This window comes from Chrysochloris asiatica, unplaced genomic scaffold (assembly GCF_000296735.1).
Source record: "Chrysochloris asiatica unplaced genomic scaffold, ChrAsi1.0 scaffold00019, whole genome shotgun sequence".
Taxonomy (NCBI): domain Eukaryota; kingdom Metazoa; phylum Chordata; class Mammalia; order Afrosoricida; family Chrysochloridae; genus Chrysochloris; species Chrysochloris asiatica.
The window spans coordinates 23,744,154-23,768,976 of record NW_006408537.1 but is presented as its reverse complement, the minus strand read 5'-3'; the positions used below and the strand labels follow the sequence as shown (position 1 = coordinate 23,768,976).

Here is a 24,823-nt window from a genome sequence, read left to right as displayed (position 1 = left end):
TGTCAGATTGCAAAGTTGTCAGAGCTGCAAGGTCAGTGATTCAAGCTCACCAGCTGCTCCTTGGAAACCCTATATAGGGTCGCTATGGGTCGCAACTGACTCAACAGCACTTAACAACAAACAACAATCAAGATATATTATATATTATAATTATAATGTACATAATTTCCCTTCTGATTGCTTCTCAAGTAAAGAGACAAAATAAAATATTAAAATCTTTAAAAGGTCACAAAAAGAAAATGAAACAAATGAAACAAAAAGTATTTCTAAGCTATTGAGAGGAGAGAGGTGACTAGAAACCTAAATTGGATGACTATTGCAACTGAGAACTAACCAGGACCTTAGTTTCTTGAGAGTAAACACTAAAAGTTAAACTGGGAAGTCAGCAAGACACACACACAAAGCTTAATCAAATATTTAACAGTGTGTTCACATACCTGTGTCTTTAAAATAGTATTGGGAACAACTTCCCTCCAAGTAGAAATGTTGTTGTTTGTAAACTGAGAAAGATAATACCAATAACTTATAGGCCACAATGTGAGAAAAAGAACAGAAGTACAAAGAGCTTTGCAACCAATCAGATAAAATTCAAAACCAGACAAAACTATGATGTTTGGGGGAATATCAGTGTAAAGCCATGATGAAAAAAGTACAGAAGTGATGATGATAAAAGTCAGTCTATTAGTTAAACCACGGGGTTATTTATAAACAGGGTAAATCATATGGGAAGCATCTGAGGTTTGACAATGTTCAATTTGAACACTGGTGATATGGTGTTGATTTTATATTTTATCATTAGACATATTTTATGTGCATTTCATTATGAAAAATGTAAAAGAAACTTAAATCCTCAAAATCAACAAAAACAAGAACTCTGTAAAACTTAAAGTACTACTCAAACATATGACATTATAATTTTATTATTGGACTACTGGTGTGAGAAATAAATCTCAGGCAGAAATAAATCTTCAGGATTAAAGAGATGGAGGTCTAGGAAATTGTTACACCAAGGCACAGATTGTTGACTGGCATAACAACAGAGCACCATGCACCTGGGGTTTGTGAATGGGATGAACTGGGGGTGGGAGAAGGGAAATTGTTCAAGAAGTAGAAACTTTGAAATAAGAATGCAACTATCAAAAGGAAATAGACGACATCCAGAAAGATTGTTCACCCCACAGTACTCAGTCAATGAGGAACTGTGGGAGGGACTTTTGAGACAGGAGCTAAATATACTTGCAAAAACGAATGCACGGCACATTTGCCTGTCTTGTCTTCTGGGCTTGGTGATCCATTTTGCAAAATCAAAGACTAATAAAGCTTCACTCTCTCTAAAATGACTACAGATTGGGTTTCTTGAGCGTTTGTAAGTAAGCACTCATGGTAAATCATCTGTGACCTCAGACAGGATAAGGCGGTCTACCCCAGTTCTCCCTGTGGAGACCCATCAGGGTAAGGGCCTAGTCAGGGGTTTTTACTGACCAAGTGGAACAAGGTCAGTATTGAGGTTGGATGTTTCTCACACTGGTATGGTGCTGTAGGAACAGCACTGGACTGCATAACTCAATGTCGGCAGTTCAAACCCACCAGTAGCTCCTCGGAAACCCTATACAGGGTTCATTATGAGTCAGAACCAACTTGACTGCACTTAACATAAAAACAATATAAAAAGAAGAAAAACTTTGATCCCAATACCAAATTCTAAAAGGAATTTATATAGTAAGCATCTTTGTATCTCTCATATATATATATATTGCTGTTGTTGTTAAGTTCAATCGAGTTGGTTCCAACCCATAGTGACCCTGTATAGGGTTTCTGAGGAGCAGCTGGTGAGCTTGAACCTCTGACCTTGCAGTTCAAAAGGCTTTGCAGTTTGGCACATTAACCCACAGTAAAGTATCTTCAACTGCAATTTTAAAAACAGTAAGAAAAAAATTTTTTTAATAAAGCATTTCTCTTATTAAGCTTTCCTTTTATTCACCCTTAATATAAAACAGTGAGTAGAATAATAATTTGCAAATCATTGAGAGTATTTATAAGAGGGATAACTCAGCTAACAGTGATGTTATTTTGTTTTGTGGTAATAGAAGGATATAAGAATAGAATTTCTAAAACCCAGATTAAAAAAGTTTATATTTAAGACTTCCTTAGACTAAGGTTCTCTAAAACCATCTGCTTCAATAATGCTTTTCAGGAATAAGATAAAAGTCAATGTGAACCTGAACTTTCTGAATGTCTGAAGTGCTAAAACACTGAAGACTGATCTATATACTTTCATTACCAGATAACCATGTGTCAAAACTGGCATTTTGCTAGGAACGTTAAGGATACTAACAAAAGGGAGAAAACTATCTAGAAACTTGGGTATATTTCTCAAAATAGATTTTAAATCTGCTCAAGTACCTGGATCAGGGCTTGGCTGAGACACTCTGGATTTCACGCAGGAAAGGAGGAAGATGCATTCTTTTAAGGGCAGCTAGACATTATGGCATTTTACAATAACATGACATTATTAGGAGAAAGATGAGGCTTTCTGCTTTGATAAAGACTTGTAGCGTCAGAAACCCTACAAAGAGTCACTATGAGTCAACAGCATTCAACAGCAGACATTACCTAAGGAAGACTGGGGTTAGGCATTGGGAGGTTAAACTCAGGTTAGTGGTTCAAATCTACCAGCCACTACAGAAGAAAGGCTGACTGTTCCTGTAAAGACTTTTAGTCTCAGAAACCCTATACAGGGTTGCTATAAGAAAAAACGAACATGATGGCAGTCGTGTGTAGAAATTACTTATTGCAACTCACCTACTTCCCAAATCAAAACCTTGATTTCCAAAACACAGTTACAAGCTTCTTAAGACACTGTAACAGTCACTTTACTATCACCTCTATAAGAAACAGCATCTTAGGAAAGCAGCAAACAAAACACAATAATTAGTGGTAGGTGTGAGGGACTAGAGCGTCCAGACTATCAACACTTACAACTTACTGAAACTCCAACAGAACTTTACTATTATTTTTTGTTGTTATTCTTCTTCCTTATAATAGCAACTACTATTTACAGAAGCAGTGCAGGAACTGTTTTGACTCATTTCACCTTTAAAATAAGTTTATGAGGAAGATAATATTATCCTCCACGTTTTGAGAGTGAAGAGTAAATGTGATACATAAAATTCCCTGATATATTCGAAAATGTTTTCTAAACATTATTAATAAAGTTTTGAGCTCTGGTAGCGTTGTTGTTGTTAGGTGCCATCAAGTTGGTACCAATTCATAGCAACCCTATGCACAACAGAACCAAACACTGCCTGTTCCTGGGCCAACCTCCCAATCGTTGCTATGCCTGAGCCACTGTGCCAATCCATCTTATTGGGATCTTCCTCTTTTTCTCTAACCTACAACTTTGTCAAACATATCATTCTCCAATGACTGATCCCTCCTGATAATAGGTCTGAAGTATGAGAGACAAAGTTTGGCCATGCTGGCTTCCAAGGAACACTCTAGCTGTACTTCTTACAACACAGATCTGTTTGTTCTTTTGGCAGCCCATGGCACTTTCAATATTTTCCTCCAACACCATAACTCAAAAGCATCAATTCTTCTACAGTCTTCCTTATTTACTGCCCAGCTTTCACATGCATCTGAGGTTATTGAAGAACAAACAGATCTGTGTTGGCAATCTACTAGCTGCTCTGAGAGACAAAGATAGGCTTTCTGCTCCAGTAAAGATCTATAGCCTCTGCAACGCTATAATGGGTAGCTATGAGTAAGAACTGACTCCACAGAACATAACCACCGCCACTAATAAAGTTTGGTGAGGAAAGCAGTATAACTGAACATTTCACCTGGTATGTGGAGGATGAACTGCCTCCATAATTTCTCAAAGCAGTTAGTTATTTCTCAAGGAAATCGTTGCCGTGAGCATGGAACGAAACTTGTATTCAAAAACACTGTTACTGCAGGACATATGCAAGTTACCACAAACAAAATAAATTACTTAATTATTTTTAATAGAGACATAGCATGATTTGATGCCCTTTAACACTAGAATTTCAACTGACCAAATGTGGGTGTCATTGGCTCTGATTCTGGAAGTGGTATTATGACACAAGCTTTAAAAATAACATGAACAGCAAGGGATCTAAACTCAGCCCACACAGTTGTTCAACAGATGACTCCCACCTGTAGAATCAAAAGCTGCTGAAAGATGAAAGAGGACTGTGAAAACCCATTTAGCACACTATTTATGAAGAGGACTTGTTGTGTCATTAAGTTGGTACCAGCTTATAGCCACAGTGTATAGAATTTTCAAGGAGAGGCTGGTGGGTTTGAGTTGTTAGCATTGTGGTTAGCAGTCTAGTGCTTATCCTACAGTGCCACATCAGGAGGCACTGAAAAAATGTTAGTTGAAGAAATGCTTATTTAAGTTCAGTGTAACAAAAGGAAAAAAAGAGTCAAAGGAAACTAAAACCCTTAAATTTTTATAGATGTAACTTCAAAACTGCATAACAACAGCGTCATACACTTTAAGCACCTCCACCCCAAACACATTAAAACAGTTATCAATATGATGCAAAATTCTTGATTCCATATTACATATAAGTGTACCTAGGAGATGCTGCATATTCAATTCCAGACCAATACAATAAATTAAGTCAGGGAATGTTCTGATGGCCCAGTATATACAAAAGTTATACTTATGATGCCACACTATAGTCCATTAAGTGTATAACAGAATTATGAAAAAGTCTGAAAAATTGTGAGAATTACCAAAATATGACAGGGACACAAAGTGAACACAAGCTATTGAGGAAATAGCACTGACACACCTGCTAGGCAAAGGATTACCATACACCTTCAAACTGTAAAGAACACAATGTCTGCAAAGCACAATAAAACAAAAGGGATACCTGTACATTTTATCTGAACGATGGTTATTATTGCCTAAGAGAAGGATAACAATGTTTTCCAAGGGTTTCTAACAATAGCGTCACAGAAAGAAGACAATTTTTAATCAGAGAATTCAACAACAGTAAAAAAAAAAAAAAAATCTGTAAATATAGGTAAGCAATGGAAACAAACTAATTTTTTTTAACTGTTGAGATTACCATACCAATAAATCTGTCATTCTGAAATTAAATGTTGATTAAAGTTTTCAATCCTACCTCTGACATAGGCAAGTATCTAGAAAACATATTTAACATATTGAATAATGCAGGAGACCATTTAGAATAGGAATGTAATATGTTGGCTAAAACATCACCATACCTCCAGTTTGTTTTTCTCAACAGCAGCTTGCAGAGAAGGAGAGGATACCAAAGACTGAAGAGGAGCATCAGAAGAGGAAATCTACAGAAAGCAGATGAAAAAAAAATAGGAGGGAAAAACACACACAAACAAAATGTAATCAAAATTGATAAGCATAGGAAGAAACAAAAATCTGCATATTTCTGAGATATAGCAGGGAAACAAGGAAAATTATGCATCAAGACAGAAAAGGCATTGCTTTTTAAAAATTTCCAATGAAATTTCTTAAAGTGAAATTATTTATTATACAGAATCATTGATTTAAGATAGATTTCATTAAGATATAAATTTTAAATCTATTGAAAGACATAACAGAGTATATGAGAAATAAGCTGCTCTCATTGTTTGTTTACTTGTAGCCAATGATACTACTGAAATGCTCCAAAGCATAAAAATCCATCGTCCCAAATAGCAAGAGAGCACAAATGTTTGCTTTTACAAGCAATGGTTTTAAGAATGAAAAAATTAAACAGTTGAATTAGTAAGAGTTAATTAAATTTTTAATCAACTACATAAGAACAGAAAAGGGTTGAAAGAAAAAAAAGTGTATTAATGTAAAACAACAGCTGAGTAGCAGGCAGATTATTACAAAGCAATTTATACACACTTCCTTCTTTAAGATCATCACAAAGCCCATCATTTCCAGAGCTGTACTTGCTGAATTACCTCCAAAACATTATGAGTTATAGATGCAGCAGATGCAATTTACACATGAAAATGGTTTTCATTTAAAAGCTTTTTCACAAATCTTCATACCCAATTTTTACCAGTGTTTGATCATTTTAATGGAAGCATTATCGTCCTGCTCTTTACTACCAAAATATAACTCAAATACATTTATAAAAGGCGTAGCAGATCTTTGGAGCTATAAAACTGGCATCTTTATATTGCCCTATCATATCAGTAGTGCCAATGAGGAATTTATTAAGATAAAAGCTATTACAGTTAGGTCATTATGTAATGTTAAAGTAACATTGCAAGATGACAAATCCTATTCATTCTGCTTGTTATTAAGCTACTTACGATACTAATTTTTAAATCACGACCATAGATTATAGACTTTAATTTTTTTCTTGTACACAATTGAATCTGTTGTAACTGTGTATGCTGGCCATTTAATAACTGCTCATAGAAATTACAAGAAGCCCTGGAAGCATAGTGGGTTACATGTTGAGCTGCTGAGCTCAATGTCAGTAATTCAAATCCACGAGCCACTCCGCAGGAGACAGATGAGGCTTTCTGTTCTTATAAAGATTTATAGCCTCAGAAACCCTACATAGGGTCGCTATAGGTCAGAATCAACTCAACTGCTGCACACAGGAACAGAAATTACACTTACAAGAAAATACACAAGGATATCTAGAGATTTCATTTTAAAAAGGCAAAACTTTGCCTTAAAGTCTTACACAATAAAGTCTGTACTATTACATATTTTGGGACGTGTTGGCTCCATACAATAAGTACTGGACTGAGAACCACAAAGATTGTGGTTCGCGATCACCTGAGAAAATGTAAAAACTCATAAACACTATACAAGGTGACTGTGAGTCTGAACCAACTTGACAGCATGTAACAAAATTAGATATTTACTTGCTACAGACCTTTAGTTAACACTTCATATTGAAAGGGCACATAACAAAATCACTTGAAAAGATGATAGACTGTATCATAGCATCCTCTTTGTTCAACATGTAATATATAATGGGGAATGGCAACAATGGTTAGCAATTCTTAGACATTACAAATATAATTCACTATAGAAGCATTTGTTTTCCTTTTCAAAAAAATAATCAGCTGATATGGGCACTTTTAAAATTCAGAAGCAAGGATATAAAAACTAACAAATACCATTCCTTTAAAATTCTTAGTACATACAAAGCTTTAATATAAAGAACTAAAATCATAAAAGTTCTAGAAGAAAACCTTGGCATAAAGCATCAAGATCTTGATTTGACAATGGATTTTTAATTAGACAACAAAAGCATTAAAGGTTTAATATATATAAAGAACTCTTAAGACTCAACAGCAAAAAGACTAACAACCCAATTTAAAACTGGGAAAAAGGACTTGAATACACATTACATCGAAGAGAATACTTAATCAAGAAGCACATGAAAAGGTGTTCAGCATCATTAGCCTTACATACACTGCCACTGCAATCCTCTGGGGCAGTTCTACTCTGTCTTGGCTGAGTCACCGTGATCAGAATTGATGGCTTAGCTTCAAGGAAGCATATTTTTTTCACATCGTTCTCTCATCAAATGGCTGGTGGGTTTAAACTACCAACCTTTTGGTTAGAAGCCTCACTCTTAACCAGTGAATCACCAAGACTCCTTTCATTAGCCACTACCCCAAACCTACTGCTATCTAACTGATTCACTGATTCTGACTCACAGCAGCCCTATAGGACAGAACTGCTCTACAGGCTGTAAATCTTTACAGAAGCTGGCTATTGCATTTTTCTCTCATGGAGCAGCTGGCAGGTTCGAACTGACAAGCAGGGCGTCTTCTCGTTAGCCATTGTTGTTGTTGTCATTAAGTGCTGTCAAGTTGGTTCTGATTCATAGCAACACTGTTTAGGGTTTCCAAGAAGCATCTGGTAAGTCTGAAACACAGATCTATCTCGTGGTTCAGTGCTTATTCCACAACACCACATCAAGATAAGGAAATACAAATCAAAACACAATGAGATACCCAATAAGATGGCTATAACCAAAAACAAAACGGGACAATAAATGTTGGCAAGGATGCAGAGAAAATGCACTGACTGCTGGTGGGAATGCAAACAGATACCTCTGCTATGGGGAACAGTTTAGCAGTTCCTCAGGAAGTTAAACATAACATATCATACAACCCATCAATTCTACTCTTAGATATATACTTAAGAAACTTGAAAGCAGTGATGTAGACACATGTATACATCTATGTTACGGTATACCAGTGTATACCAATGTATACAACAGTCAAAAAGTAGAAACCCTCACAATAAAACATTTAAAAAAAAAAAAAAAAGTAGAAACCCAGATATCCATCAACACATGAATAGATGAACAAAATTTTGGCATTTACATACAAAGAAATATTATGTAGCTGTAAAGAGAAATGAGTAGTACTGGTTTGGTACTGTAGGATAAGGACTGTACTGCTAACTGCATGGTTGGCGGTTCAAGCCCACCAGCCACACTTCAGAAACCCTATACATGTCAGTGAGCCAGAACCGACTTGACTGCACTTAACAACAACAACAAAAGAGAAATGAAGTCCTCATATGCCCACTCCTCACTTATCTATTGACAAGGTTCCAAAATCCAAGATGTTATGTGAAAATCAGTGTTATTAAAAAATGGATGATGATGACCACATCAAATCACAAAATGGAGGATGATACATCATTATACAACTGTCAAATTACATCATTACCTAACTTCCAAATCACTTAGAACCACAGACTAGGCAAGCTGACACAACCTTAACTATCAAAGGCGATATTTTCATCTTGTACCAAGTATCTTAACAACAACAACAACCAAGTATCTATTACCACCAGATGCATGTTAACGTGAAAATATTACACAGATTTTTTACTATTATAAAAGTAACTCTTATAAATGTGAAATGTCAGATAATGAGACAGTCCATGAGTGAGGAACAGGCATATATGCTGTAACATGAATGGAACTTTAAACAGTATGCTGAGTGAAATCAATCAGTCACAAAGGGGTAAATATTATGATCTTGCTAACATGAAATAGTACTAAAAAGCAAACGTACACAGAGATGAGAGCTTAAGAGTAGTTACAGAGGTAGGAGGGATGGTGAGCAGGGACAATCATTATATAAGAAAGCAGTGAATTTCTGTTTACAGTTATAGAAAATGTATCAACAGATACTGGAGTCCTGGTGTGACATTGTAGGAAAAGCACTGGACCACAAGGTTGATTTGAACCACAAGGTAGGTGGTTCAAACTCATCAGCTGCTCTTTGGAAACCCTATACAGGATCGCTATGAGTTGGACCCAACTTGACGCACTTAACAACAAACACTGGTGAGATTTGCACAATAGAACTGGTATAACTGGTCTCAGTGAACTGTACATTTAAAAAAATCAGTGGTTGACTGGGCCAAGAAATCAAGCTGAAGGCCAGTTTTCATAATGTGCCATTCAATGACCATATCAAGCCATCTTTCAGGTCACAATTCTGACAAGATTGTGGATGGATTAATCAAACAGAACTCAAGACAAATCTTGCTAATTATCTAAAATATCATGCTTAGGCTTGGCTACTTACTTGCCTGGTGCTATCTGATAGTGCGCTTCACTGTTGCTCATAAGGTTTTCAGTGGCTAAATATTCAGAAGTAGTCCACGTCTCCTTCTCCAGAATCAATCTTAGTCTGGAAGCTCAGAGGAAATCTGTCCACCATGGATGATCCTGCCATCATTCAAAATACCAGTGGCAAAGCTTACAGCAACATGCAAGCAAATTGACAAGTGCCCATTCCAAACAGAGGTAACCCAGTGGAATGTAAATATCATAGGAAAATATCATTAGCAGTGCATGCAAGTAAAATTTTGCTAAAGATAATTCAAAATTGACTGCCAACAGTACATTGACAGGGAACTGCCAAAGGTTCAAGCTGGACTCAGACAAGGATGTGGAACCAGGGATATCACTGCTGATGTCAGACTGAAAGCAGAGAATACCAGAAAGATGATTACCTGTGCTTTATTGACTACGCAAAGGCTTTTGGCTATGCCAAGGCTTTTGATCATGACAAGCTACAGACAAGACTCAGAAAATGAATATTCGGGAACACTTATATAATCATATGAGCTCATGAGGAACCTGTACATACACCACAAGGCAGTCATTAGAACACAACAAGGTGACACCGACTGGCTTAAAATCAGGAAAAGTGTGCCCCAGTGTTGTATGCTTTCATCACACTTATTCAATCTGGATGCAGAGCAAATAATCCAAAAGGCTGGATTATATGAAGAAGAAGAAGGTGGCATCAGGATTGGAGGAAAGCTCATTAACAACTTGCTATATGCAAATGATACAACCTCACTTGCTGAAAACAAAGAGGACTTAAAATAGTTATGAAAATCAAAGGCCTTCCGTATGAGTTGCACCTCAATGTAAAGAAAACAAGATCCTCACAAATGAACCAATAAATAACATCATTATAAATGGAGAAAAGATTGAAGCTGTCAAGAATTCATTTTGTTTCTATTCATCAACACTCATGGAAGCAGCAGTCAAGAAATCAAAACAACATACTGCATTAGACAGATGTGCTGCATAAGACCTCTTAAATGTATTGAAGAGAAAGGATGTCAGTCTGAGAACTAAAAGTGCACCTGACCCAAACCATGGTATTTTCAATAACCTCAGATGCATGTGAAAGTTGGACAGTGAATAAAGAAGAATTAATGCATTTGAGCTATGGTGTTGTAGAAGAATGGACAGCCAGAAGGACAAATAAATCTGTGTTCAAAGAAGTAAAGCCAGAATGCTCCACAGAAGCCAAGCAAGTGTGACTGGGCAGTGGTTAGTTTTCTTGCATATAAGGTTGCTATGATTTGGAAATGACTGCTGGCACTTAACAACTTTCTTTTCAAAATTATCCCATCTGCTTAGAATCACATCGTACCTAAAACATTTCTAAGTTGAAATAACTGATTTAGTTTTACTTTTGTTAAACTAAATCTTAATTTAGTACATAAAATGTACTAGGTCATTTTATGTACAAAAGTCAGTTTGAACCAAAAGGTCGGCAGTTCAGACCCATCAGTCGTTCCTCAGAAACTCTATACAGGGTCACTTGGAGTTGGAACCAACTCAACGGCACTTAACAACAACAATAATAAAACATATGAAAATGCTACTGTTTTAAAACTGGTGGTTCAAACTCACCAGCTGCTCCTTGGAAACCAGGGTCGTTATGATTCGAACCAACTCAATGGTACTTAATAATTACATGAGGCACCTTCAAAATGTTATAGAAAATGTGTATTATGCAGGGATTTCCTTTTTTTTTTTTTTTTGGTGAGGGTAAGGGGCAGTCATGGCACACAAATATAAAATACTAACTTTATGGGGATAACGTCCCAAAGAAATAAGCAGTTTACAAATGGCTAACTCATTTTAAGGAGGGATAAGATGTTGTTGAAGATGAAGCTTGCAGCAGCAGACCATACACATCAATTTGCCAGGAAAGTTAGTTTCATACATGCCCTAATTGAAGAGGACTAATGATTAACAACACAAACAATAGCCAATATCACAGATACACCTATTAATTCAGCTTCTACAATTCTGATTGAAAATAAAAGTGATATAAACACACTTTCCATTTGATGAGTTCCAAACTGTTGCACATAAATCTGCTGCAAACAAAAGCAGAGCTTTCTGTGGAAATTTTGAACAAGTGAGATCAAGAGTCTGAAGCATTTATTTCCTAGAATAATTATAACAAGAGATGAAGCACAGTTTACCAGTACGATCCTGAAAACAAAGCAAAACCAAAGGAATGGCTATCAGAAGTGGAAGTGGTTGAGTTAAGAGCAAAACCAGGCTGGTCAAAAGCAAAGGTCACGGTAACAGTTTTATGGGATGCTCAAGGTGTTTTCCTGTTGATTTTCCGGAAAGCCAAAGAACAACATTCCATCATTTGGAGAACATTTTGAGACAGCTAGCCAAAGCTTTAAGGAAAAATCACACAGAAATTTTCACCAAAGTGTCCTTTCTACCATAACAATGCTGTTGTCCATTCTTCTCATCAAACAAGGCCACATTTGATAGTTTCTATAGGAAACCACTAGGCATCCACTGTGCAGTCATGACTTGGGTCCTTCTGACTTCAAAAATCTTTAAAAGGACACACATTTTTCTTTACTTTATAATATAATAAACAAGAATATACTCGCATGGTTAAATTCCGAGGATCCTTTGTTGTTGTTAGGTATCACCAAAGTCGGTACCAACTCATAGCAACCCTATGCACAACAGAATGAAACACTGCCTGATCCTAGGCCAGTATCACAATTGTTGCCACACTTGCTAGGACCCTTTAGGGATAGACTAAATGGCTAGTATCCTCACTTAAAAAGTGTCTTAACTTTAATGGAGTTTATGTTGAGAAATGTTGTTGTTGTTGTTGTTGTTAAATGCCGTCGAGTCGGTTCCGACCCATAGCAACCCTGTACAGGGTTTCCGAGGAGAAATAGTTTGTATTTTTTACTTTTAGTGTTTAATTTCATTTTTCCATAAACCTTTTGATTGCAACTTATTTAAAAAATTTCATGTGGAATTCAGAGTATATAGCTAAATTAAAATTTCTGTGTGCCACAAACTCAAGTAAATACTCAAGTTGAGGTCAAGTGGCTAACTCTGAGAAATCCAAAGTGCCAAAAGAGACAAGCATGTAAGCTGCACTGAATACAACAGATACCTATAGAACATTTCAAGTAACAATAGAACAGAACACAGACACTTCTTAAGGAGGCATGGAACATTTTCTAGGAGAGACCATATACTATAGCATAAAATTTAAACAGACTGAAATATGTGCTTATAACAAAACCCATTAAATTAGACACTTAGAAGTGAGAATTACATGTTATTTATATTATATCTCAATAAAGATACAAGAGGACATCAAAAAGTTAGTGGGAAATAGAATTTAAAAGCAATGGACTTATTCCACAATCTTTTTGAAGCCCCAACTTATATATATAGAAAATAAATAAATAAATAGGGATAAAAATGAGTACTCATTTTAAAGTTATTAACTCCCAGAATTATAAATTATTCTCCCAAGATACAATTAAAGAACTCAAGGAGTCATGTTTAAATATGTATATTTTACAGGAGCACAGTGGCTCTGTAGGATAAACACTGGTCAGTAGTTCAAGGTCAGTAGTTCAAGTCCACCAGCCACCTCACAGGAAAAAGATGAGGATTTCTGCTTTTGCAAGCCTTGGATACCCTATATAAGGGTGCTATGAGTTGTAACCCACTCAACGGCACTTAACAACAATATATTTTACTACTATAGATCTTCTACTTTTGATCATTATGACGACAGGTTTGTTGTTGTTAAGTGCCGTTGAGTGGGTTACACCTCATAGTGACCTGTATAGGGTTTCCAAAGAGCGACTAGTGGATAAATACTGACCTTTAGGTTAGCATTCCAGTGTTAATCCCTACAGTGTCACACCAGGACTTCAGAAAGCCCCCCTCAAAAAATGTGAAAATGCAGATTTGATAGTTCTCAAAGTGATATCTTTGTTCTGTAACATTTAAAAGGAGTCTTTGGCAGATGTATGTAATGTAATATGTCATCTGATTTCTTGACTGCTGCCTCCATGAGTGCTAACATTAAATGCAAGCAAAATGAAGTCTTTAACAACTTCAACCTTTTGTCCATTTATCATGATATTCAGTTGTAAGGATTTTTGTTTTCTTTATATTGAGGTATAAGCCATACTAAAGGCTGTAATCTTTGATCTTCATTAGTATTTCAAGTCCTCTTCACTTCCAGCAAGCAAGGCTTATCACCTGCATATCACATGTTATTTATATGTCTGTTATTTATAAGTCTTCCACCAATTCTGATGCCCATAGTCTTTTTCACATAATCAAGCTTCTAGGATTAATGAATAAGGAAGGCCAGAGAAGAACTGACGCATTTGAGTTACAATGTTAAAGGAAAATATTGAATGTAGTACCATGGACTACCAGAAGAACAATCAAATCTGTTTTCAAAAAAGTACAGCCTGAGTGCTCCTTAGAATCATGGATGGTCAAAACTTCGTCTCTCATACTCTGAACATGTTATCAGGACATACCAGTGCCTGGAGAACGACATCATGCTTGCTAAAGTGGAAGGACAGATTTTAAAAAAATGGAAGATACCCAATGATATGGATTAGCACAGTGGCAGCAGCAATGGGCTCGAGCCTAACAACAACTGTGAGGATGGTGCAGAAACCGGGCAGTGTTTTGTTCTGTTGTGCATAGGTCACTACAAGATGCAGCTAACTTGATGGTATCTAACAACTCTTCAGATTACTGGCTCATCATACAGACTGAATATGGTGGAAGGCTACAGGTCGCACAAACCTTTCCTAATTTTAAACCTTTCAGTAATCCCTTGGCCTATTCAAACGACTGCGTCTTGGTCTATGTACAAGCGTTTGATATACTCATTCTTCACAATGTTATCCATAGTTTGCTATGATCCATACAGTTGAAAAACTTTGTGTACTCAATAAAGTACAAGTAAATGTATTTCTGGTATTCTCAGCTTTCGGCCACAATCCATCAGATGTCAGTAATGATATCCCTCATTTCATGTTCTCGTTAACCCAGCTGAAATTTCTGGCAGTACCTTGTGAATGTAGTGCTGAAATTTTTATTAATCTTCAGTAAAACCTTGTTGTTGTTGTTGTTGTTAGGTGCCATGGAGTAGGTACTGACTCAGCGACCTTATGCATAACAGAATGAAACACTGACCGATCCTGGGCCAACCTCACTACTATTGCCACGCTTGAGTCCACTGATGCTGCAACTTGGCCATTCCATCTCATTGGGGGTCTTCCTCTTTTCCTCTGACCCTCCACCTTACCAAACATGATATCCTTCTCCAGCGACTGCTCCCTCCAGACAATATGTCCAAAGTATGAGAAATGAAGTTTGGCCATCCTGGCCTCCAAGGAGCACTCTGGCTGTACTTCTTCCAAAACGGATCTATTGGTTCTTTTGGAAGCCCATGGTACTTTCAATATTCTCCTCCAACACCATAACTCAAAGGCATCAACTGTTCTACGGTCTTCCTTATTCATTGTCCAGCTTTCACATGCATATGAGGTTATTGAAAATACCATGGCTTGGGTCAGGCACACCTTAGCTCTCAAGCTGACATCTTTGCTCTTCAACACTTTGAAAACTTCTTGTACAGCAGACTGGCCTAATGCAATTAAGTCGTTTGATTTCTTGACTGCTGTTTCCATTAAGTGTTGACAGTTGGTCCAAGAAGAATGAAGTCCTTGACAACTTCAATCTTTTCTCCATTGATAAGAATGTTGCTTATTGGTCCAGTGGTGAGGATTTTTATTTACATTGAGATGTAATCCATACCGAAGGCTGTGCTCTTTGATCTTCTTCAGTAAATGTTTTAAGTCCTCTTCACTTTCAGCAAGCAAGGTTTATCAGCTGCATATCGCAGGTTGTTAATGAGTCTTCCTCCAATCCTGATGCCACATTTTTCTTCATAGAACCCAGCTTCTCGGATTATTTGCTCAGCATACATGTTGAATAAGTATGGTGAAAGAATACAACCTTGTTGTACACCTTTCTTAATTTTAAAACATTCAGTGTTCCCATGTTTTGTTCGAACAACTGCCTCCTTGGTCCAGGTACAGATTTCTCATGAGCACAATTAAGTGTTCTGGAATACTCATACTTCGCAATGTTATCCACAGCTTGTCATGATCCACACAATCAATAGCCTTTGTGTAGTCAACAAAACACAGGTAAACATGTTTCTGATATTCTCTGCTTTCAGCCAAGATCCATCAGACCTTACCTGCATGTAATACCAATCCATCTTTGGGGGTGTTCCTCCTTTTCACTGATCCCTTCTTTAAAAGCATGAGGTTCTTCCCTAGGAACTGATCCCTCCTGATACTATGTACAAAGTATGAGACGAAGTCTCTCTATCCTGGCTGCTAAAGAGCATTCTGGCTGTACTTGTTCCAACATATATTTATTTGCTCTTCTGGCAGTCCATGGTATTTTCAATATTCTCCTCCAACATTCAACTGCATCAATTCTTCTAAGGTCTTCCTTATTGACTGCCCAACTTTTACATGAATATGACATTTTTGAAAATGTCATGTCCTGGGTCAGGCGCACCTTAGTCCTCAAACTGGGTGCTCTTCAACACTTTAAAGAAATTTTGTGCAGCAGATTTGCCTAATTCAATGCGGAATTTGATTTCTTGACTGCTGCTTCCATTGAATTGCTGATGGTGGATCCATGAAAAATGAAGTCTTTAACAACTTCAATCTGTTCTACATTTATGTTATTTGTAGGTCCAGTGGTCTTCCTTGGAGGCAGATGGATATTACTCTATCATAGGCAGTACTGCGCTTTAAGATAAATCTTGAAATGCTATTTTGACAATGGGATGCAATACCTTTTCAATTTGTCATTCCTGGCACAGTAAATCATATAATGGCCCGATTCAGAATAGCCAATACCAGTTCATTGTAGCTCACTAATGCTTAGGCTATTGATCTTTATTTGTTCCATTTCATTTTTGATTAACTTCTAATTTTCCTAAATTCATACCTGATATCATCAATGCTCCAATTATTAATGTATGTTTGCAGTTGCTTCTTCTCATTTTGAGTTGTGCCCCATCAGTAAATGATGATCCTGAAACCATTGCTCCATTCATATCATTAAGGTCAACTCTAATGTAAAGAAGACGTTCTTCCTCAATCATATTTTCAGTATGTTCCAACCTGAGAGACTCATCTTGCGGCATTATACCTGACAATATTTCACTGCTATTCAAAGGGTTTTCAGTATCTAACCATTGAGAAGTGTTGCACCTCTTGCTAGTCTATCTTAATCTGGAAGCTCCACTTGAAACACGGCTGACCCAGATGGTATCTAAAATCTGGTGGCCTCATTTCCAGCATCAAAGCAACACGCATGCCACCATAATATGACAAACTGACAAACAAGTAGAGGATATCACAGTAGTAAGTCAAATTCTAATATGACCACCAAGATTCCCACTGCCTGTGTATACCTGCATATGATGCTTTCCCTTGAATGTGGGTGGGTTGCTACTACGATGGATGCATCTCCCTTAAGCTGCTATATAACACAAGTAAAGAAATTCTGTAGATATAAGTTCCCCAATCAATTGACGATGAATTAATCAAAAGGAGATATCCTAGGTAAGCCTAGTCAACCACGTAAAACCTTAAAGAGGACTGTGCCCTTCCAGAAAGAGGTTCAAAGGGTTAAAGAAATTCCCCCGTTGGCTTTAAGAATCTGCCATGTTGTGAAAGAGCTGATTGGCAAGGAACTGAGAGTAGGCTCCAGGAATTGAGAATGGTACCTGTCTTAGTTCATTTAGTGCTGCTCAGCTGAAATACTAAATGTGGTTTTAACAAACATAAACTTGTCTTCTCACAGATTAGAAGGCTAGTAGATCAAATTCAGGGCACTAGCTCTAGAAGACTTTCTCTACACATAGGAGCTAGAGGAAAGTCCAGTCTCCTTTCAACACGTGTAGATTCGGTGTTCACTGGAGATCTCCATGTGTCTTGGAACCAATCTTCCCCTGGGTCTAGGAGGTTCCCATTGCAGGAGCCCTAGGTTCAAAAGACACACTGGACTCTTGGCTCTCCTTTCTCCATGACTATAGGTCCCTTTCTTCTCCGTTCACTCTGTTGTCGCATAGGGTTGCTAACAACAACTCCACCTCTCTTCTTGTTTAATCCATTTTATATCTCAAAATGGAGTCCTGATGTGACACTGTAGGATAAGCACTAGACTACAAAGCTGTTTGAATCTGAAGGTTATGTTTGAATCAGAACTGACTCAAAGGCACTTAACAACATTCCAAGAAGATTGACTCAAAATAAAACCTAATCCTGAACATTGTTGTTGTGAAGTGCTGTCAAGTTGATTCCGATCCATAGCAACCTTGTATAGGGTTTCCGAGGAACAGCTGGTGAGCTTGAACTGCCGACCTCGCAGTTCAAAAGACTTTGCAGTCTGGCGCATTAACCCACAGGGCCACACCAGGCCACACCTGTAGATTGCATCCTTCCTTATTAACATAACAGCTTCTAATCTTTCCTTATTATAATAGAGATGGAGTACTGGTGTGGTGCTGTAGGATAAGCAATGGACAGCAAGGTTAGTTTGAACTGAATGGTTGGTGGTTCAAAGCCATCAGCCACTCCCCTCAGAAACCCTAAGCTGGGTTGCTATGATTCAGAAACGATTCTATGGCACTAAAGAACATAAGAGATGAGGATTTACAACAGAGTAACATCAGAAAACAAAATGGAGATAATTATGCAATGCTGAGAATCATGGCCCAGTCAACTTGACACATACTTTGGGGGTTATACAATTCAATCCAATACACCATCCAACAGCAAACAAAGAACACAGGAACTCAGTCATACACTAAAAAAAAAATTAATTCTACCAACAACCTATAAGCCTGAAAACAGATTCCAAGACTCAGATGAGATCCAACTCTTTCATTTCAGTCTACTGAGTTCCTGACCAGAAGACACAGCTAACCCCATAACCAGATTCTTAACCCACAGAAACTATGAGATGACAATCCTGTGTTATTTTAAACCACTAAATTTGTGGTATTTGCTAAATAACAAAAGAAAACCAACAGGTTAATCATCCACATACTCAAAAAGGAATGCTCAGCAGTCTGACATTCAAGTCCTCCCTATTAATTCTTATTTACCTTTCAAGCCTTATCTCCTTACACATTTATTCTCTCCTTCTTCTGTAAGTCCTCTTTCACATTCACTATGCAAAACAGCTTTGTGGCCTATTCACCAATCACTCAAAGAATACACACCAGAGAATATACATGAACTCTCCTTCCTCCTCATCTCACTTTGGCACAGATAACAGAAAATGTTCCTTCCACCTGAAATGCCCCTTCCTGTAGTAGCAACACTGAGCCCATTTCCTCTTTGCTGATCTTTTTAAAGATCTTCTCAAATCCATCTCCTTTAAAGAATTCTCCCGGAGGAAATTAACTACTCCAACCTAAATCCTGTGTTCCAATGGTATTTTCATTCTTAAAAATTACGACATTCTACTTTAGAATACAGTTTGTTGTACATTAACATTACATGTTAACAATATTTGCTTGTTGTAGGTCTAAATCTGTGGTGGGGGAAGCTTTTATCTGCCAAAGGCCATATGGACACTTTTAACATCATTTGTGGGTCATACAAAATTATCAACTTAAAAAAAGTAGCCTATTATATTTAGGGCAACATTTAAATTAATTCACCCCTAATGTGATGTCTAGAACTGTGGTTACCTTGGCAGGGCCAAACCAAGTGATTTCACAGATTTTATATGGCCCGTTGGCTAGATGTTCACCACCCCTGGCCTAAATAAACAAATAAATGAAAAAGCAATCTAAGGGGATTTCAACAGACAATATCAAAAAACCTAGTTTCAAAATGAGATGCTAGCACAGATTTCAGGAAACAGAGTGCTGACTGTATAAGAGTGTGCTAAAAATTATCCACGCTCTGGCTATAGAATTTACTTCAATCAACTTTTAGAAAAAACAAATGCATGATTTTTCAACATAATCTCCTTACTTCTCAATACATTTTGTCCATCTGTCAACAAATTTTCATATTCCCTCATTAAAAAAATGTTTTAGGATGACCTGTCAGCCATGAATGCACTGCTATCTTCACTCCTTCATCAGGGGTGAATCTTCATCCTTGAAGGGCTGCCTTCAGGGGACCAAACAGGTGAAAGCCTGATGGAGCAAGATCAGGACTATAGTGAGGATGCTTTAACACCTCAAAACAAAAGTTTTGCAGAGTGTCAGCAGTGTGGGCAGAGGTATGTGGACAGGCACTGTCATGCAAGATCCCAAAGCCCTTGGATAACAGTCCTCTGCGTTTAATCTGAAGTTTAGTGAGCAATTCAGTGAGCATCTCACTATAACAAGCACTGTTATCGTTGAATGTTTTTCCTGACAGTGTTCCAGTACTGGCCCTTGAGAATCCCAGAAAACTGTAATCATCAATTTTCCAACTGATAGTTGACTTTTTAACTTTTTCTTGGTCAGCAATTAAGGGTATTTCCATTCTATACTCTGCTGTTTACTCTCAGACTGGTAGTGATGAATCCATGTCTCATCACTAGTAACGATTTTTTTAAAGAAACATTTACCTTCCTTAACATATCGGTCCACATTTTGATTGCAGATGTCCAAAGGCTTCTGTTTATGCTCTTCCATGAATTGTTTTGGTACCCATCTCGTACAAACTTTTCAAAACCCAACTGTCATGGATTATTTCATAGGCAGAGCCATGGCTAATTTGCAAATGATTTGCCACAAAATCCACTGTCACATATCTATTCGACAGAATCATTTCACATACATACTCACGTTGTCATCAGCTATGGACATGGATGAGCATTTTAATAGAACCAGAGTGCAGATCATTTTTTTTTCCCCCCACAAATAAGATCTTTTATTTGTGACCATTAAAAGTGTGAATTTTAAACAGATTCTTGAACTGGTGGCTCAGAGCCATCAGCTCGTTCAACTTCAGCACCTGTGTGATTTCCAGTAGATTTCCAGAACTACTGTCTTCACCATGTAGCTCCATGAGTTTTCCCAACTCAAACTTGGGCTTCTTCAGCATTTTTACTTTCCTAACGAACACCTCATGGATAGGATAAATTGACTGGCAAACCTTCTCTATGCCCTTTCCAATTCTGTCTGGAATCAGTTTATTGACCACTTCTTTCAAGTCATTTTTCTGTACCTCTCGGGTCATGATTTCTATCATTTTCTTCCGGATTTGACGGACCTGTTGGTGCTGAGCATAAGATGTCTTCCGAATCTGGTTGTTGCGTTTTTTAGTAAAACCAACACAGAACAGGCCAAGCAAATAACCATCTGTAGTCTTGACATCAACGTGAGCTTCAATCACGGTCTGCCATTTTTTGACCATGGAGCACATTTTATCATGGGAAAGATCCATGCCATGGAAGGTGGTCAAGCAGTTTTTGCCCTGAACATCCTCGGTAATTAGCTTGAATTTTCTAAATGCAACTTCATTGTTCTACAGATCAGCAAGACTCACTTCAAAAACATGACCCTTGAGTCCATCAGATGCAACTTTGGTTCCTTGAGTCCTTGTGACTAGTGTTTTCCCAATATTTCTTATATTGAACATAGCTGGTGCCTTCACATCATACCAATTTTTCTTAGAAAATGGATCAATAACTTTCTTCTTGGCTCCTTTTTTGCCACCTTTTGTAAGGCGTTTATTCTTGCCGACCGCCATGGTGCTGCTCAGAGAGCCAAAAGGGTATAGATCATTTTTGACTCACCCTCAAATCATGGTTGATATGGAAGAATTCAAAGTGCCCATGTTGGTGTACCCATTTCTACCTGTAACATAATTTTTGTTTTAGCCTTTATCTGAACTTTGTTCTTGCCATTTAAGCTTCTTCACTTAATTCATCTTACATCACAACACTCAAAATTATACTATAGCATAAGCACCTTCCACAAAAATCAATCATGAACCCTGCCCCCACCCCCCACTTTCCCAAACTATCATGCTTTTATGAGCAGACACATATTTCTCTTTATTAACAGCTTGCTGAGGTCACACTCTGGAAAACTACAAATAAATTGGTAGGAATGAATGTACTATACTAACCATTGTCATATTCCACATAGTGAGTTCAAGTGAGACTTAGTTTGCAGATACCTTAAATGACAAGAGGTACAGGGAATAGCACTTTAGAAAAAAAATGGCAAAACTCTGCCCCTGTTTTGTTTAGGCTTATTGGTATGCATTTTGTCATAACAATTATTTTGAAATGTTTATTTTGAAATGTTGTAGAAGGGCAAGAAACTTGAGGGGTTTTTTGTTTGTTTTTTAATGTTATAAAACAATTGCCTTATATACAGAAATAAATGACATTTACTTTAGGTCCTTACTGTAACAATCTTGTTTAAATAACGGGAACAAATTAAGAGTAGTAACATACTGACAGCACTAAAAAATCAAAATGAACAAGGAGACAAACTATAAAAATCAAAGTATACAAGTTTTCTGAAGCCTTTTGATATAGGGGTTAACAGCCAAGTCAAGTTTAACTGCTACTTAAAACATTTATTGTGTCAAGTACAACTAGTATTCACACTGTCCGTCCTTAAATATCTGCCTAGTACTTAGTTGGAGTCCTGGTGTGACACTGTGGGTAAATGTGCTGGATTGCAAAGTCAGTCTGTACCACAAGGTTGACAGAGCTCAAGTTCACCAGCCACTCTGCAAAAACCCGATACAGTGTTGCTATGGGTTATAATTGACTCAACGACACTTAACAACAACAACAAAGCACTTAGTTATGGCAGAGTGGTGGCTCTGTAGGATAAATGCTGGACTGAGAACCACAAGGTGTATGGTTCAAGTCTGCCAGCTACTCTCTGGGAGAAGATGAGGCTTTCTGCTCCCATAAAGATTTACAGCATTGGATAGCTACGAGCAGAAACCAAATCAACAGCAGTTAAAAACAACAACAATGATTATATATGTGTTTTAGGAAGCCCTGGTGGCATAGTGGGGTATGCACTAGACTGCTAACCACAAGGTCAGCACTTTGAATCCACCAGCTGCTCCACAGGAGAAAGATGAGACTGTCTACTCCTGTAATGGAGAGCTGATAGTATAGTGGTTACGAGTCAAGCTGCTAACCTCAAAGTCAGCAGTTAATAACTACCAGCCATTCCATAAGAGAAGGATGAGGCTTTCTGCTCCCAAAAATATTTACAGCCTCAGAAACCCTATGCAGAGTCGCTATAAGTCAAAACTGACTCCACAGCACATAATCAACACACCACCAAAGATTTAGTCTCGGACACCCTACACAGGGTCACTGAGTCGGAACCAATGGCACACAACCACCAGCAACACCATCAACACTTAGTTTATATCCTGTTTGTTACTGTTGTTGCTGCTAAAGCACCACCCAGTCAATTTCAACTCATTTTTGTTGTTAGGTGCCAACGCATCGGTACCAACTCATCATGACCTTATGCACAACAGAAGGAAACACTGCCCAGGCTTTTATCCATTTAAGTCATCACAGTCAAGTCTACTTTGCGGAGGTAGCTCTTCCCTAGCCGCATTTTGAGTGCTTTCCAACCTATGAGGCTCATCTTCTGGCACTGTATTTGACAATATTCTGGTGCTGTTCATGTTTCAAAACTCGACATTCTGTTGCTGAGAAGTGTTCCACTGCTATTTATAAGGTTTTCAGTGACTAAATATTCAGAAGTAGTCTGTCTCTCCTTCTTCCTAGTCTGTGTTAGTCTGGAAGCTCATGTGAAAATTGTCCACCATGGGTGACCCTGCTGGTATTTCAAATACCAGTGGTATAGCTTCCAGAATCACAGCAACATGTAAGCCACCACAGTACGACAAATTGACCGACAAAGTCAACTTACAGTGACCCTATCTAGGGTTTCTAAGCAGTGACTAATGGGTTTGAACCACTGCTGACCTTCAGTTAGAAGTTCAGTACTTATCGTGCAGTGCCACTCTAAGACTTCTCTATCCTATTCAAAGTACTTATAATTTACCTCATATTATCTTTATTTTTCAAACTGGTCTTATTCTTTATCCTTTGAAAACAAGTACAATTGCCTTTGGTTTGGGTATCTTAAGAGATTGTGAAGTTAATAAATTACTGATAATTACCAGACTGAATTTCAATCTATTGCTGAAAATGAAACAATGGATATAAATATGTAAAGAAATTCTTATCAATACGTTAGGTAAGCTCCTTGCACACTGACCATTATAAATTTAAAAATACTTTAAACTTGTTAGAATATAAGATTGTTTAAAATCACTGTTGTGTTGTTGTTAAGTGCTGTTGAGTCGGATTCGACTCACAGCAACCTGGTATAGAATTTTAAAGGAGCAGCTTGTGCTTCAAACCGACCTTATGATCCAATACTTTTATCATACAGCACCACACCAGAACCATATACTTTCCCATGGGTAAAAAGTAATTTTTGTGATAGAAGAGTTTTTTTTGTTTTTTTTTTTTTAGTTTTCATTTCCTTAATAATATAAACTCGAGTAAACAATTTTTTATCTTGAAATTTTTATTTCCAAACATACTAAAAGTCAAAATGATAGAGAGACTACCCCTGTAACTTTCTCTTATATGTTTTTGTTGTTCAGTGCCATCAAGTTGATTCCAACCCATAGCGACCCTTGTATAGGGTTTCCAAGGAGCAGCTGGTGAGCTTGAACTGCCGACCCTGCAGTTTAAACAGCTTTGCAGTCTGATGCATTAACCCACCAGCGCCACATCAGGACTCCTCTCATATGAAGAGTACGCAAACATACTACAAGTCAAAACTATAGAAAGAATACCCATGTAAGTTTCTCTTATATGAGGAGGACTTAAAAAAATGTTTGTCTAGATGGGTCTGGTGAAAGGAGATGGGGATAAAATTCGTAAGACTCAGTAGTGAATAACTGTTATCATGACTAATTGTGACTGTCACAATTGTGAAGGTAGAAGTTTTGTAACAAAAAAAGGGGTGTGATTAATCTTACAGTCCAGAAACAGAGGACCCTAGGACCATCAAGAGAGGAACACACAAACAGAATGTGGGACCTTATCCAGAGAAGCAGCAGCGCCAGAGATGGAGG

General features: G+C 37.5%; 1 protein-coding gene across 2 annotated transcripts in view; it reads right to left on the bottom strand.

The window, feature by feature from the left end:
* The window catches only part of SMAP1 (small ArfGAP 1), a 196,535-nt gene that overhangs the window by 81,024 nt on the left and 90,688 nt on the right, over window positions 1-24,823 (bottom strand). The window contains exon 5 of one of the 2 annotated variants that reach the window (XM_006835751.1): window positions 5,266-5,346. The exons of the other annotated variant lie outside the window; for it this stretch is intronic. Within the exon in view, the coding sequence (XP_006835814.1) occupies window positions 5,266-5,346 (81 nt within the window). The remainder of the gene's footprint in view (window positions 1-5,265; window positions 5,347-24,823) is intronic. 2 annotated transcript variants of the gene reach the window in all.